The 18,030-nt window shown below is 44.8% G+C and overlaps 1 protein-coding gene across 1 annotated transcript in view; it reads right to left on the bottom strand.

Annotated features, from left to right (window-relative positions):
• Positions 1 to 18,030, bottom strand: part of LOC138562539 (high mobility group nucleosome-binding domain-containing protein 5-like) — a 74,251-nt gene that overhangs the window by 29,000 nt on the left and 27,221 nt on the right. Inside the window, exon 3 of the mRNA XM_069642781.1 lies at positions 3,444 to 4,070. Coding sequence (XP_069498882.1) covers positions 3,444 to 4,070 — 627 coding nt within the window. The remainder of the gene's footprint in view (positions 1 to 3,443; positions 4,071 to 18,030) is intronic.

Here is an 18,030-nt window from a genome sequence, read left to right as displayed (position 1 = left end):
CGTGGTAGGGTGTGCCAAGCCAAACTGGATGCCAGGGAAAGGAATGATTCTTCCAGGTGGAACACGGGTCATAGCACTGAGGCAGCAACAGGCACCAGAGGTGAGGCTGAATGCAGTCTCTGAGATCAGACATTATTTGGAATGAAACCAGCCCTGGGGTAACCTGCAGCCTCATTCTTTCTTCTGTTATGATATTCAGATAAAAAAATGTCACATTTTGCATTATTACATCTTATTTTACTAATTAATCTCTAGACATGCACAACAAGTCAACTAACACATAGCATTTATCCATATAGGGTTTTGTAACTACACAAGCAGAGTATCCCATTAAAGTATAAAACAACACAAGCACATTTACGTGAGTAGGCACCAGTATACTATCTGAGTTGGAGTATTTATTTCAGCATGAATAACTACGAACAATAGACTTTCTATTTTTTCTGATAACCTTTTTTGTTTTTTATATTGTAGATGAAGCACTAATTAATGACATCAATCCACTGAGATGCTTTGTTGAAATCAAGAAATTAGACACTCTTTTTCCCCCTCCTGATGAGCCACAAATGATGTGCTGCAACACATGTAGAGGCGGACATATTACAGTACTTATAAGGAATCTGGACCTATTGTATATACCATCCAAACCAATTTTAAGGGCTAATAGTATCTTACTGTCTATGAGGAACTGTGCATTATGTGTTTACATTAAATAGCAAATTTGGAAACCAGAACAGAACCTAGACCAATTACTTTTTGAGTAATACGCCACACATCTGATTTGCAAACTAACCAAGTGCTGTGCGCAAAAACATTGCTCCATTTCTAGTTTATTCACAATCGCTGCATTTCTAGTTTCTTCACATCTCACTCAAGTCCTCAATCTCATGGATTATAGCTGGAAAAGTTGTTCGAGTTTCTTTAAGCGCCAAAAGTAGATAATCTGCAAAATGTTGATTTAGTGAATCTGCAATGCCCTCTTAACCCCCTGAATGTTGTAATTTTGCTTCATGTGTTCTGAAAAGGGTTCCATTATACTGGTAAACGATATAGGTGAGGGGGGCAGCCCTGAATTTTTCCCATCTGCAGCTTTAGTGTGGTCGAGCCCTGTACCATCTTGCCTTGCCATGTTTACTTGTGATTTCCAATTTGTAAATATGTTTTCCCTATTCTCATGCGAGTAAGCAACTATTATAGAAACTTCAGACGGACTGGCCAAACGCTTTTTGAAAATCAAATGTACAAAGAAGTGCTTTAGCAGAAGAAGAACATGGTTAACATACTACACAAAGGTTCCTTCTGTGTTTCTGTTCCTGATAAATCTTGCCTGAACCGGATTAGCAAGTGTGGCAAGGAGTGGGGTCTAGCCTATCGTGCACGCCCTCCAGTGAAGATCTGTGCATCCAGATTGAGCAATTGTGTTGGTCTTAATGAAGAGCACTGCTTCAGGCTTTAGCCGACTTTGAGACCGGTGTAATGGTAGTTTCCTCCATTAGGGGTGTAATATTCCCAGTTTCTCGAAATTCATTAAAAATAACAGTCAAGCGAGACATGTATATGTGAGTACATTCCTTGTATATCGGCTCTGTTAATTCACCTGGCCCGACATTAGTTTGGTCTGTGTATTTGGCTGCACTTAAGACTTCCTCTTGTGTTACTCAGCCCTCTTGTCTCTCACACTGTTCCATTGTCAACATAGGTAGGTTTATGTCTGGTAAAGGTCCTTGCTGTTCTTTTGGGTTTGTATGTTCTGCTGCGTACAAGCGAGTGAAACACTCCTAATGCTTATATTTGCCTTTTAGTTCAAAGGTCCCATCTGCTCTTCTGTTAACCGGGCTAAAATCCATATTCAGTTTTTCCCTCAATTGTCTTTTCAACGCCGTTACTGCCCTATTTCCCTGCCCATAGACACTTTGGGGGGCTTGCAGGAGTGCTCCCTTAATCAATGCCAATTTTCTATTCTGTCTTCCCCCCTGTGCCCTGTGGGCTCCTGTAGATCTTTTAATTCTTACCTCTGCTCTTTTTTTTCCATTATATATCTTCCCCTCCTTGGCAAGTTAAATACATCATTCCATAATCACTAGTTTTAGCCTGTCCCTGCTGGCAGACTTCAATATATCTCTATTCAATGATCATAGTGCCCTGCCATGTCCTGTTGTGTGTAGACTCTCTAAATCCTCAGTCCTTTGGGAGATACTCCTCCAGCCGCCATCTTTGTCTTTCATCCTCTGGTCTACCATCCCCTGGCTAAATGTTCCTGAAGCATGATGCGAGACACACGTCACCCCTATGTTTTCCTCTAGGTGTGCTGGGAGCCTATTTAATGTGGTAAAAACGTCAGATATTCTAGAGTAGGATTTCCTAATTTGTGTGAAAGCAACGCCCAACTAACTTCACCCGGGTGTGTGGTCCTCCATACATCCTGCAAGCCCAGTCCATGTAGTGCTGCTTTCAGAGAGTCGGGCATGCAGCCCACCTTAGAGGTAATCCCTCTATTCAGTCGGCCCTATTCAGGGTTACATGCTAAATTCACATCCACTGCAACAACTTCTTCTCCACCCAGAAAAGCCTCCAGTTCTTTGGTCAGCTTTTCAGGAAGGGTTTCTGGTCTTGATTTGGTGAATATATCAAAAACCACATATATCGAAACCATCATATATATTTTGTAACACTTTGTTTCATTAAAGTGTCTTTGTGTCCCGCTTTCTTATGTGTTCTCTGCAAGTAATAAGTGTTAATATTGCTTCAAGGAAAACCATACCCTTAGCTGTTGTGGGTAGGTAAGAGTTGTGCATGCAGACTAAGAGCACAGATTCTCATTTCAGTTGTCACAGCGGTCTGGTCCTTTTGACTAGTGAGTTAAGGCCCTTCAGTCTTCAAGACCACATCATGATCATTTGTGCTTGTTCACTCCTTGGGTAGTAAACAGCTGTTCATAGGCAAACCTGCTATATATGTTAAGTGAGATCTCAGTGAGCATCCCTATGTATCAGTGAACATCAGTGGCAGAGCAGCAGAGGTTAAAAGCACCTGTACATACATGAATGCAAACACTCTATATCTTAAAATCCATGTTTGCCTCCATATGTGCAATTTATTATGTTTTTTTACCACTTGATGTATACCCATGATTTATTTTAAATCTATCATTCTAATTCCTTATTCATTAAAAAGTGGGATAAGAAAAAGCAATTATAGAAATCTCTAGCAATATAATCTTCCTAACCCTTGGACATCCAGTATTGACTTTGTCTTTTCACTTTCATTCCAAATTCTTTTCTTTTGCTACTTAATGTCCGCTCTCCCCCCCTTTACTGTTTCCCACACCCAGCTGTGTGCCAGCATGCTATGTTCCCTGTCCCTTATAGTCTAATTCCCCTTAACTTCTCCTCTCATCTCGCCCTTTCCTTTCCCATGCCCTTTCCCTTTCTCTCTTCCTTTACCCTCTCCTTTCCCCTTCCCTTTATGCTCATTGTCTTTTGCATGTTCTTTCCCTTTCTCACTCCTCATCTCTTCTCCTTTCTCCTTCCCTTTATGCTCATTGTCCTTTGCATGTTCTTTCCCTTTCTCACTCCTCATCTCTTCTCCTTTCCCCTTTCCTTTATGCTCTTTGTCTTTTGCATGTTCTTTCCCTTTCTCACTCCTCATCTCTTCTCCTTTCCCCTTTCCTTTATGCTCTTTGTCTTTTGCATGTTCTTTCCCTTTCTCACTCCTCATCTCTTCTCCTTTCCCTTTTCCTTTACCTTTCCCCTTCCCTTGACCCTGCCCCTTTGCACTCCTCTTTTCTCTGACTTTCTCTTGCTCCCCGTTTCCAGCCTCTGACTCTCCATCCTCCTCTTCTTCGCTGGATTCTGTGCTTTCTTCGCTGTTGTGCCGTTTCTCTCTTGGTCTTTGCTCTGCACCTTCCTCTTCCTCATTGTCTTCCACTAATTCTCCTTCAGCCTCGACTTGGATTCCTTCTTCCATGGCTTGGCGTTTAGGCCGTGGTCCTTGCCCTTCACCTTTGATGACTCGTCCATTGTCAGACTCGGCAGGAACGTGGCCGTCTGGTTTCTCCAACTTGCGATGCCCTTAAATAAGAGAAGAATCAGAATCAGTAAATGTCACAGAAATACAGTGAGCAGCGGTGGCATAAAAGCTGCACAAGTAGGGCATGGACTCAGGGCCATGTGGTCATGGTGACCTGTTGACTATAGCCCACCATTCCTAGCTCTCTACCCTACTGTGCTTGCCAGATTGAAGGCAGTGGTGGCTCCTTTTAATGTCTTCTATATGATATGAGATGCTGTGTTATGGCATTTGTAATGCGCATATACACAAGTGTTTCAAGGCGCGACGAGGCAAGGAAGGGGGAACAGAGAAAGGACAGAGACAGCAATCAGTGACAAAATAATAATCAGTGACAAAATAAAAAGGGGTTATTCTCTTGGACCAAGTCCTCTCTGGTCCAATTGTAGCTTAGATTCTGTACACAATTGGGTTGTTGCGTTTTGTGTAGATGATAGATATCTCTTTTAACATCATTGTGTTTGGCTGTCTCTTCAGAACTTACTTTGCATGACACTGAATTCACCTTCCAATGGAGAGTGACATGTTATAATCCCTGAGATTCCAAATAGCATGGGGCAAGGATGCCACTCACATATCAGCCAATCACAGGGCTCACAGAGGAGTTATTTCTGGGCTTGGTGATGACATAAAGAGTAGTGGCACTTCATTCATTACCATGTTTTGCCAGTAGGGCAATTACTGCCATTTTCACTACACCACCAAATTCCGAGTTTGACCTTAAAGTGGAGGCTCCTCCATGCAATGCGAGAAATTATATGAATCACGGCAGGCAGTATTCCTGCCCTTGGTATCTCTCCCACAATCCCAATGGAGTTCTATGGAACAGGGAAATGGGGGTTAACACTGGCGTAACCCCACTTGGAATTTGGCAGTAAAACTGTGGCATGGTAATCAAGGTACAGTCACTCTACTGAAAAGCTGCAGAATTACCACCCACCTCTATGTGGGGCCAACCATCGCTTGCTTGTGTCTATAGCAGGCCCAATAGCAGTCAATATTCCAGTGCCAAGGTCTCCAGTGTGGTTGGTAGTGACCTGATCTCATATAGTGGGGCATTTGGCATATCATGGATCACTGAGGCAATTGCAGCACATGCTCAGCATTCCTTTCTAGGGATGGTCACTCTGCTAAACATGGAAGGAATGCTGGGAAGCCACTCTGTAGAAGCAGCTTCTAGGGAATACACATGTATCATGTGACCAGGCACTCACTGACTTCTACTCTCTGTATCCACTTATAAACTGGCAGGTGAGTATCTATGCACCGGGCACAGCACATATCACAATCACTAGTCATGTCACAATAGAAGGGAATGCCTCTTGCAAGCATGCATGCATTTCATTATGATTTGCCTGCTAGCATTTTCACAATTGACATTCTGGCACCAGCCTTTCCTGAGGACGGAAACAAACATAGGACTAGAGACTGGGGGGGAAGAGGATATGGTTCATTTTTAAAGTGTTGTTAGAGATGAGTGCAGGTATGGGGATGTATATGAACGTGGGAACATCAGACGGGGAGCAGGAGTAATTGGCAGTGTAGATTGTAACAATATTTATATTAATGTGCAAACACATATGTTACATTACTTAAACAATAATGATGGAGAGGGGGCTTTAATTAGCAGTAATGTCCTGAGCACCAAGTCCCTTCTCCATTTCCATGGCTGCCAATGGATAGTCCCTTCTCCATTTGATTGGGTGTAATCTGTGAGGTGAAGGAGCCAGTGGCGAGGGGAAGCAGGAGGCAAGCAAGTGGGTCGGGGTTCGCCTGTACAGAGAGGGGCTGATGGGAATTGCAGTTTGGGAATGAGATTAAGATGGTCATGTCTTGTGAAAATAAAACGCCAGTGATGAGCTCATCAGAGGCTGAATCTGGGGACTCTTCAAGTAGGTACGTCCAGAATACCAAAGGTTTTTTCAGCTAGTAGTGAGGGAGTCTGGAGGGTGATGGACTGGTTGTAGTAGAAGTAGTGGTGCTAAACGGGGTTGGCATAGGAACGGAGAGGTCGAGCAGTACTAGAGATTGCAATGGAAACTGATGAGGGACTCAGATGTCACCTATCTTCTATGCAGTTGTATTCTATTCTTCATCTAAACATGGGTCCCGTAGAGGACCTATCCCATTATCACACACAAAATACCCCGTTACCATACTGATTATTTGGACCAGGTTGTAAACAGGCACAATGCCCTATTTACCTGGCAATATCTAGTGATAATGCCCCACCAGCTAGGCTAAAGACCTACACTTCACTTGGACAGTGGGCCACCAACACCCAGGATGGTCAAGATTATACCGAACAGCTGAGTTACTGCTCTATCCAGTTTTATAATGTGTGCTTTCAGTTTAATTGAGTTAACAATTATCATTATCAATGGGAGTTCATGACACCATATAAATGTGCCACCCCACAGCAGTGGAGAGTCATCTACATTTTTGTGTAATTCTGCATTTAATTAAAGATATACTCAGTCCATCTGCGGGTATTTATGGTGATCCTGCCTGTACATCCAGCGCACTGGAACACGGAACACATCTGTAAGGCGGGACACATCTTAGTGACAACATAAACATTGCTGGGGTAAATAATAAATGAACAGCTGGAGGTTCACGTTTTAATGTGTTTGCATCTATCATTTAGTAATGGAATCCCAAACAGTTTAATTTTGAGTTTTCAACATTCAAATCCAAAAATACATAGTTTCTCTTGTTAAGTCTGAATGTCCAAAGACTTACCAGTGTGTATAACATTGTGTCATGATCTCTGCTTCCAAAAGGTCAGGGTTTTCCCAACTCCCTTGGAAGCAGATCCATAACCCAGGTTCCGAGTGCCAACCAGTCCCAATTGGGACCTTTTGGACCCAGTCCTGGCGCCAGTGGCACCAGGCTCATAAATATGCCCAGTCCCAGCGCTGGAAGCGCCGGGCTCATAATGCTTGGGTGGACTTACCTGCAGCAGACCATGCTGCTTACTTGCCTGCCAGTTGAGCCTCTGATCCTCTTCTGTTTGGAACTACTTTTCCTGTTGGGTGGGGCTGGAGCCACTCCCTAGATTTAGAACACTGGAACTCTTCTGGAAGGCAGGAACTCTTTTCTTACCAGGAACTCTTTTCTTACTTAGGCGTGGCTGTGGAAGGAGACACCTAAGCACTACAGGAGGCTATTTAAACCACACCCGGTGGATTAATCTTGCTTTGCGTTATTCTGCACCCTCTGCAGCAGGACGCTCATCGTGTCTTCTGCATCCAGTCCTGGGCCTAAGGAAAAAGGCTTACCATCCTGAATCCAGTCTTCAGCAACACCTATAAAGACAAGAAAGAACAGGTTAGCATTCCGGCATCTGAAAGGCAAAGGCTTACCTACTCTTCGTGCGCTCCGGAGGTCTTCACACTGCATTCCGGCATCTGAAAGGCAAAGGCTTACCTACTCTTTGTGCGCTCCGGAGGTCTTCATACTGCATTCCGGCATCTGAAAGACAAAAGCTTACCAACTCTTCGCACGCTCCGGAGGCCTTCGGCGCTGCATCCGCATCTGAAAGACAAAACAAGGTGCGTTTAAAGACATTGGGGAACTTTAATACTCACGTGCCATTACTCCTTTCCGCATATAATCCAGTGGGTATTCCGGCACCCTGCAGCCGCTCCGAACTCGTACCTGCAAAATAAAAAGACAGTTAGAGCGCATCGTGAAGCAGGCAACAAGCGCTTACTCACGTGCTTCCAGGCGCTTCTATTCATCACACGGGCTCCATCTTCAACTCACTTCAGCCCGTCATCCGCCATCGCCGGAACCCTGCAAAACAAGAGACATCATTACTAAAGACTTTAAAAAGACATTTGAATGACTCGAAACTTACCGTTCGTGCAGTAAACGACGGACAGCAGTCCTCTGAAGTCAAGAGGCCTGCGCTACCTATCCAGTGAAGAAACTGGCTACAGCACCCTGCCCCGAGGCAGATGGAGAGCTCGGCATTCACTTACCTAAGGTGAGAGCGTTAACCTTTGGGGGTCTACAGGAGAGGAGAAGAGGAAAGAGATAGGGACACCCCAATAACCCCAGTTCATTAACCCCATATTTTCTATCTGCAGACATCTTACTCTACACGTCAGGCATACAGTGCACAGAGGTCCAGCCCAAAGAGCCAACCGGGTGCTACACATCACCTTTGAAGATACGGTAGTCGCCCAGTCAAGACCGGCGCCTCTGCGAGAATCAGGTGAGCGTTACAGAACGCAAAGCCTACCGCAAAACTCTCACCCAGGCGCTATGGAAACCTCGGATACTGACCCCCTAGCCCGGTTACTTGGGGAACTAAGGGCAGAAGTGCATGCAACTCGTCAGGAAACGAATGCTCTAAGAAGGGAACTAATTATTTCCAAGGAGAGAAAAGACAATCGTGCTAGACAAGTGCTACAGTCACAAGCCGGACAGACCCCGTTACCCGCATCAGGGGCAAATCTTCCTTCAACATCCTCTATGAATCCAGTGCAGATCAACCTACCTGGGAATGTACCTCTGGCTCCGCCCGAGCGATTTTCTGGTGACCCAAAGAGGTTTGCAGTATTTATCAATCAGTGCCGGTTGCACTTCTTATGCTGGCCAGCAGCCTTTCCAACTGATCAAGCTAAAGTAGCTTTTGTACTTTCGTACCTTAGTGGCAATGCGGCAGACTGGTCGATCCCTCTAGTTCATCAAGATGATCCGGTTCTCCATGATTTTCAAGCCTTTCAGCTTAGTATGGAAAAACTGTTCGCAAGACATTCACAGGGGCAGGCCTTGGACAATGAGCTTCTTTCGTTGCGACAGGGTAATCAAGACCTATTGGCTTATATTGCATCTTTCAATAGACTAATAGTGGAAACTCAATGGCCTGAGGACAAAAGGATTACGCTGTTTTATAGAGGTCTACGTGGAGAGCTCAAAGACGTTTTAGCCCAAGTAGTGAATCCCCCACAAGACTGTTCGGATTACCACAAGACTGTTCGGATTACATAGACTTGGTCGTTCAAATAGATCACAGGCTGCAGAACAGGAAGGCCGATCGTTCCAAATTTGATGCTCGAGTATTTTCCAAACCGCCAACTCCTTCCAAAGGAGTAGACTCCGGGGAACCCCTGCAAATAGGGGGTCTGAAAGGTCCTCTAACACAACGGGAGCGGGAAAGGAGGAAACAGTTGCAATTATGCCTATATTGCGGAAACTCAGGGCACTTTCTTCGAGACTGTCCGGTGAAACCTGCCAAGAAGGCAGTAGGAGCTGCAGTTACCAAAGTTACAAACTCTGAGCAGGGAAACGACCTCGCCCGACAAGAATAGAGGTCCTCTTGCCGAGCGTAAAAACAGTTCCGTGACCTCGCATTTCGTGATACCTATGGTCCTCATTAGCCCTGATAATCCGGATCGATTACATGCAATTGAAGCTTACGTCGACAGCGGTGCCATCGGCAATTATGTGGATCATGAAATGGTTTTGAGGATGAATCTAACTCTTTGTCCCAAGGCTGTAAAGGACGTCATTACTACGGTGGATGGTACGGAGATAGCCTCCGGGCCAGTAACGCATACCACTCAAGAAGTGACGCTAGTAAGTCAAGATGGACACCATGAGAAGATCGTGTTCGATGTGATCAAGGCCCCTCAGTTTCAGATTATTCTAGGAATACCTTGGTTAGAGAAACACAATCCTCTGATCGATTGGCGAGCAAGAACGGTCCAGTTTCCAGAATGTGTCTCTACTTGTCACCCTCCACCTGGTGTTGCACTGGCCGCAATTTCTTCAGAGACTCCCCAGTTACCTCCCGAATACCTAGAATACCAAGATGTTTTCCGGAAGGATCAGGCTAACTCTCTACCTCCTCATAGGTCTTATGACTGCCAGATAGACCTGATACCTGGATCTACTCCTCCTTGTAGTAGAATTTATGCCCTCACCGAGCCTGAGAACCTTCACCTTCGACAATACCTGGATCAATACCTGGCAAATGGGTTTATTCGTCCTTCCAAGTCCCCTGCTTCTTCAGCTTTGTTCTTTGTTCCAAAAAAGGAAGGAGACCTTAGAACTTGTATCGATTATCGCTCCCTGAACCAGATCACCGTTAAGAATAGATATCCGTTACCTTTGATCCCTGAACTCCTGGACCAAGTCAGAAAAGCGTGCATATATACAAAGCTGGATCTTAGAGGAGCTTACCACTTGGTACGAGTAAAAGAGGGCGATGAATGGAAGACGGCCTTCCGCACCAAGTATGGGCTATTTGAATATCAGGTCATGCCCTTCGGACTTTGCAATGCCCCGGCCGCCTTTCAATATTTTATGAACGATGTCCTCAGAGAGCTCATAGATGTATGTGTTGTTGTTTACATTGACGACATCCTCGTTTATTCTTCATCGGAATCTGAACATCGGAAACACGTGAAAATGGTCCTCGAAAGATTGCGTCAACACAAACTTTTTGCTAAGTTGGAAAAATGTGTTTTCAACGTGACTGAAGTTGAATTCTTGGGATTCATATTATCACCTGGCGGAGTGCGTATGGATTCAAAGAAGGTCGATGCAGTTCTCAAATGGCCATCACCATCCTCTGTAAAAGGTGTGCAAAGCATGTTAGGCTTCGCTAACTTTTACCGCAGGTTTATCCCCGAGTTCTCTCGAATAGTCCAGCCCATCACTGCCTTGTTAAAGAAAAACAAACGTTTTGAATGGTCATCCGAGGCGGAACAAGCTTTCCAGGATTTGAAGACTAAATTTATCTCTGCACCAATCTTAAAACACCCTCGCCCCGAACTCCCCTACATCGTGACAACTGATGCTTCAAGCCTTGCCATGGGGGCAGTTCTATCACAAAAGGACCCGGTAACCAATCAGTTGCATCCCGTGGCATTTTGGTCCCGCAAATTCTCGCCCCCTGAAGTCAATTACACGATTACTGACAAGGAACTTCTGGCTATCAAGTCTGCCTTTAAGGCTTGGCGGCATTATCTGCTGGGGGCCCGACACACCGTTACTGTGATTACGGATCACCGAAACCTGCAATATTTGAAAACCGCAAAAGCCCAATCCTCTAGACAACTCCGTTGGGCATTATTCTTTGCCGAGTTTGATTTCATAATTACCTATCGACCTGGTACAAAGAACGGTAAAGCCGATGCCCTTTCTCGGATGGGAGTGGAAGAACACTTGATCAACCCTAAACCGGTACCAATCATTCCCGAACAAAGAATTCTGGGTGTAATCGCCACAGAATCCATAGAGGAAGTTAAGGATAAAGCCAGGCAACTTGTAACTCCAGCAGACATACATAATTGGCATCTGCAGGGAAAGGACTTTGCAGTAAAGGACAACTTATTGTATTTCCAAGAACGATTATACCTACCCAGCACAGATTTACAGAAAAAAGTAATCTCTTGTTATCACGACTCTTTAATGGAAGGTCATCCCGGTATAGCCAAGACCTCAGAAAAGATCAAGCGCTACTTCTGGTGGCCGTCTTGGAAAAAAGATATCAGAGACTTTATAATGTCCTGTGGAGTATGCGCCCAAAACAAGAGTCAAAAGGAAAGACCAGCAGGCCTCTTACGCCCTATTGACATCCCACCTCGCCCTTGGCATACGCTTTCTATGGACTTCATCACCGATCTACCTCCATGCTCCGGATACAATACGATTCTAGTAATCGTGGACTTATTCTCCAAGATGGCGCATTTCATTCCGCTCAAAGGCTTGCCAACAGCAGCAACTCTGGCCCGAGAATTTCTCGAAAACATCGTCCGACTGCACGGTTTTTCTTTGGTTCTAATTTCAGATCGAGGTAGTCAATTTTTTTTCTCATTTTTGGCGAAGTTGCTGTCGGTCAGCTCAAATTGATGTAAGACTATCGACCAGTCACCACCCTCAGACCGACGGACAAATCGAGAGGACCAATCAAACTCTGGAACAGTATTTACGCTGCATGCTGCAACAAACTGAAAAAACTTGGAAAGATATCCTTTGGATAGCCGAGTATGCCTACAATAACTCTGTCCATTCGGGAACTGGGAAAACCCCGTTTTTTCTTTTGTACGGCAGTCACCCTCGAACCTCGGAGTTGGATCCCCGCCAAGATCTTGAAACACCAGCAGTAGACTACCTGCATTCTACAATCACCCAAGCCTTTAAGGAAGCTGTTTCTCACCTTCAAAGGGCTAAAGAACAATACAAGAAAGGAGCAGATCACCATCGGAAGGAAGCCCCTCTCTATCAAGTAGGGGATCAAGTCTGGTTATCCACCAAATACCTATCTCTAAAAGGGCCACGCACATTCAACCCAAGATACCTTGGTCCCTATTCCATCACTACCATAGTAAACCCAGTAGCGGTCAAGTTGGACTTGCCCCCGCACATGAAGATACATCCGGTCTTCCACGTCTCTCTATTAAAACCCGTGCAACCTCAAACCCGACTAACCAAATCTCCAAAACCTATCCTAGTGGATGGAGAACTCGAGTTTGAAGTCAAAAGCATTCTGGACTCCAAGATCTCCAAATGTAAACTATTCTACCTAATTGACTGGAAAGGCTACGGCCCCCAAGAGAGATCTTGGGAACCTGCTGAATATGTCCACGCTCCTCGCCTAATCAAAAGATTTCACCGAACATTTCCTGACAAGCCAAAACCACCGGAGAAGCCCGGTTTGGGAGGGGCCTTGAGGGGGGGTACTGTCATGATCTCTGCTTCCAAAAGGTCAGGGTTTTCCCAACTCCCTTGGAAGCAGATCCATAACCCAGGTTCCGAGTGCCAACCAGTCCCAATTGGGACCTTTTGGACCCAGTCCTGGCGCCAGTGGCACCAGGCTCATAAATATGCCCAGTCCCAGCGCTGGAAGCGCCGGGCTCATAATGCTTGGGTGGACTTACCTGCAGCAGACCATGCTGCTTACTTGCCTGCCAGTTGAGCCTCTGATCCTCTTCTGTTTGGAACTACTTTTCCTGTTGGGTGGGGCTGGAGCCACTCCCTAGATTTAGAACACTGGAACTCTTCTGGAAGGCAGGAACTCTTTTCTTACCAGGAACTCTTTTCTTACTTAGGCGTGGCTGTGGAAGGAGACACCTAAGCACTACAGGAGGCTATTTAAACCACACCCGGTGGATTAATCTTGCTTTGCGTTATTCTGCACCCTCTGCAGCAGGACGCTCATCGTGTCTTCTGCATCCAGTCCTGGGCCTAAGGAAAAAGGCTTACCATCCTGAATCCAGTCTTCAGCAACACCTATAAAGACAAGAAAGAACAGGTTAGCATTCCGGCATCTGAAAGGCAAAGGCTTACCTACTCTTCGTGCGCTCCGGAGGTCTTCACACTGCATTCCGGCATCTGAAAGGCAAAGGCTTACCTACTCTTTGTGCGCTCCGGAGGTCTTCATACTGCATTCCGGCATCTGAAAGACAAAAGCTTACCAACTCTTCGCACGCTCCGGAGGCCTTCGGCGCTGCATCCGCATCTGAAAGACAAAACAAGGTGAGTTTAAAGACATTGGGGAACTTTAATACTCACGTGCCATTACTCCTTTCCGCATCTAATCCAGTGGGTATTCCGGCACCCTGCAGCCGCTCCGAACTCGTACCTGCAAAATAAAAAGACAGTTAGAGCGCATCGTGCAGCAGGCAACAAGCGCTTACTCACGTGCTTCCAGGCGCTTCTATTCATCACACGGGCTCCATCTTCAACTCACTTCAGCCCGTCATCCGCCATCGCCGGAACCCTGCAAAACAAGAGACATCATTACTAAAGACTTTAAAAAGACATTTGAATGACTCGAAACTTACCGTTCGTGCAGTAAACGACGGACAGCAGTCCTCTGAAGTCAAGAGGCCTGCGCTACCTATCCAGTGAAAAAACTGGCTACAGCACCCTGCCCCGAGGCAGATGGAGAGCTCGGCATTCACTTACCTAAGGTGAGAGCGTTAACCTTTGGGGGTCTACAGGAGAGGAGAAGAGGAAAGAGATAGGGACACCCCAATAACCCCAGTTCATTAACCCCATATTTTCTATCTGCAGACATCTTACTCTACACGTCAGGCATACAGTGCACAGAGGTCCAGCCCAAAGAGCCAACCGGGTGCTACACATCACCTTTGAAGATACGGTAGTCGCCCAGTCAAGACCGGCGCCTCTGCGAGAATCAGGTGAGCGTTACACATTGGCTGCTGCCAGAGCCAGCAAAACAGAGAAGAGTAGGAGCTTCATATCAACGGAGGAATCGTCACAGTCTCAGTGTCTTTTGCTGGGAGCGGGAGGAACTCAACTTCGTCTCTAGAGACTCACAGCTGACCAGCTGCTACTTATAGGACTCCGGCAACAGTCACACGATAAGAGAATAGGATGTCTCCGCCCATCAATTATTGGATTATTCCAGCCCAGCCAATCTAAACAGTGAACAATGATTGTGTCATTGTTCGTGGATGTGTGTGTGACCTTTATGTTTGCTACAGAAGTCGGCGGTTGTGCCATATGAGAATGCAACACCACTGATAACACACTGGGTTTCTCGGAAAAGGATTGAGTATTCTAATTGAATAATGGTTTCTCTTAACGATTTATTTCAATTTTTCAGACTCATATCTTTCCTTTTTAAATCTGCTCATATATCTTGAGTTTGACATTTAAGCTTACAATAGAGAACATGTAGTAGAAATTGTTCAGTACATTAAAATTGTTGCCAAATAGTTAATTGCCCAAATATCTTTCATGAAATGAAATTTATAAATACCAATGTCCTAGAATAATAGTGTTTTTTTCCCTATAAATAATAGACTTAGTCATCGGTATAGCAATACACATTCAGACCTGCTGCAAAACTCTAAATATACGTACATGTAAAAAACATAAATGTATATTCAAAAGGAAAATGTGAAAGAATTGCACCACACAACTTGAGATTTTAGGCTCCTTTGAGATAAGCGAACACAGGACTTCTGTGTTCAAAGAATGTGCCTCCAATTTGGTGCATCTGAAGAGCTTGAAAACAGCTGGAAAGAAATGAGAGCATCCATAATGAGCTGCCAGAGCAGAGTTTCAGAAGGGACACAGACTGACCAGACTGACCAGCCACTTCCTGCCATGATTTGATATCTGGCACCTCATTCATCAGAACACAGGAGTTACCAGCACCTGCCCATCCCAGTGCTGTTCTGATGACGGGTTCTGGATGAGGGCAGGCATGTCAGATAACATAGTTCAAAAGATAGCTGACAGAGGTTCCGGTTGGCAGAGAACCATAAAGTGGAAAAAATGCAAGCATGCATTCTAACCTGGCATTTCCTTTTTGTTTTCCTGGTCTGTGCCACCCAGATAAGCATCATTCTGTTATCTGCCATATTTAATTATCCACTCCCATTGAGTTCACTTTGGTGCTATAAAAATTAGCTTTTACTATAATCAATTTAAATCTGGTGCATTAGAAAGGGGCTTTAACACTAAAAACCAATTGGGCAAGACATATATTTCCTCTCTGACGTCCAACTAGGTCATGTGAAACACAAAAAAAGGAGAGGATATATTCCAATTGTTTTGACCTGTAACCATAGCTACCCGTCCCTACAAAAGACTCTCACTATCCTTCTTGGAAACAGTGCACTCTGAGATTGAGTTTAGATGGAGCATTATACAACAAATCAAATTTACAGAGAGAGGAGGTAACATCGGCAGACTTTTATTGCTCAGAGAACAGAACTGGGTACTTGGACTCAAAACAGATCCTAAGGGTCTCAATGGGAGTATCCCGTGGCAACATCTGGAAGTACTTTAAATGATCATCGACAAACTCACAGCCAACATTTCTAGGTTTACACAAGAGTGATACCCCCCTGAGTGGACAACATGACCTTTTTGGAACTGAGTAAGTTCCATGACACACCTTACTAGGAAGTTACAACAAAGTTGGGGGTTGGGGGGTACGAAGCACTTACACCTTTGGCTGAACCAACAAATTGGACGATGTACACCAGTTACCGCAGGTGGTTGCTGTTTACAAGAAACATGCATTAAGTCATGACCAAATAAAGGGTCCGCCTCTCTACAAGAACATTCCTCTCTAGAGGACACGTAGACTCCAACACAGACACTGTTTCACTCGGTTGCATGCTTTATCAGGATAAGTAACAGCCCCTGTATATATGTTGCATGTTGCTTGTAATATGGAATATAGAATATGCTAGACAACAGACTTTGTAATTTAAATTGCAATGTATTGCTTAGGCGTGTGGATGAGATTCTGCATAGCACCAAGCAAGGATTAGGGGAGAAGGTTGCACATTATTCACACCAACATACACCCGTCATTAGTGTCAGAGGTGTTAGGATAATAATATATTGATAGACATTCATTGAAAGTGAAGATTACCCTTCACACAACCCTATGTTTTTCCCAGTTGGACACTTTCATGAACATATGTCAAACTAGTCCTAATCTCAAGCAAGCGTTAACATTGTTGTTATTATCCCGAGTTTTTACACAAGTGCTCTGGACAGTAACTAATACCTTTTGAAGAACATACCAGTCCAGGCCTACTTTTTTAGCTGTTATTCTGTGTTTTAGGAACATACAATAGCATGATCAAAAATGTAGAGAGAGCACGATTTCTCTCTCCATCCCTCACCTAGACAGATGGCCCACCACGGCTGCCTAGGGTAAGGCACCCACAATAAGCACAGATAGAGTCTTCTGTAGGGACAGGTGACTAGGTTTACTGGAAATACAAATTGGAACATATATTCTCTTTTTTTGTGTTTCACATTAGAAAGGGGTAAAGAATGGCCCATTGCTTCCGAATACAGAGCAATCGCTGCTGCCTGGAACCCAATTTAATGGATGCCCTATTAACCAGTACCTCCATTTGTTAGTAATAGTACCTTCTGATTAAATACATCATGGTTGAGCAAGTTTGTGTCCTTTTTGCTGATTTCCTGTTCTCTGCCAAACTGATAATTGACAATGGATTATTTGGCATATTGTATTAAAATATACCAATTCGTTCCATTTGGTGCAGGATAATGACTAATTACTGTTCTCTATATTCTTAAAGTCCTGCCAGGAAACGTGGATAACAGCAACAGCTGCACAGAAGCACATGCTCAGACCTGTTAATCAGCATAATGGGGGATGTCTGAGTAAGGCTACTAGAACTTTGCACCACGTCCCCACCGCCCAGCCCAGATAGCACCTTCCTCACAAACAATGTAGAAATCATTGTAAACATTGGGTGAGCAAAGCGTTCACCTTCTTAGAGAATGCTACCACCCTTGCTCAACAAACATCATGCTATGCAAAAGAAATCAGCTACTATATTCATCCCTCTAAGCAAGAACCCCCAAATGGAGAGGCAGTCTAGAGAGAATCCTGAGAAGAAGAAGTCATTTTTGTAGACAATACTCACACAGTATATTAGACCAGGAAACACTCTACATCCTCCAATCCCCTTCGCCGGCAGGCAAACGCCGGCCCACCCACTAAGGCTACCCAACAAGGCAGCCCCTGTCCTGAGCCTCTCCAGAGTCGACAGAGGCCAGGGCCAGAAACTTTGTGCTTTTCTTGCCGTGCATTCTTGATTATGTAACCTACAGCTGCCATGATTTCAGCTACTTGGTAAGAACCATCATGCCTTTAAACAATTACCTGCTTATGCTTGCACACTCTTACGCTTGAATGCTGCACGTGTCACATTACTGCCATATTCCACTGTGTATAATTTCTACTACGTTCTATGCTGTAGTTTGTGATCTCCTCCTATTGCGCTATGCCCAGCGTCGCTGTTTTGCCTATTCAACCTCCCGTTGTATCGCAATCTACTCAGGGGTTGACTGGGAATTAAAAGCTGCCCTGGAAAATGTTTTCAAAGCAGCCCCATAGTTTGCCAAACGAGAGAGCGTGTGATCCCAACCCTTCTATGAGGGGATTGGGAGTATCCCCTAAGAAAATGTTAAATA

The sequence above is a fragment of the Ambystoma mexicanum genome, unplaced genomic scaffold, assembly GCF_040938575.1.
Source record: "Ambystoma mexicanum isolate Mex_15411 unplaced genomic scaffold, UKY_AmexF1_1 Mex_scaf63, whole genome shotgun sequence".
Classification (NCBI taxonomy): Eukaryota; Metazoa; Chordata; class Amphibia; order Caudata; family Ambystomatidae; genus Ambystoma; species Ambystoma mexicanum.
This window is presented reverse-complemented; position numbering and strand designations above follow the sequence as displayed.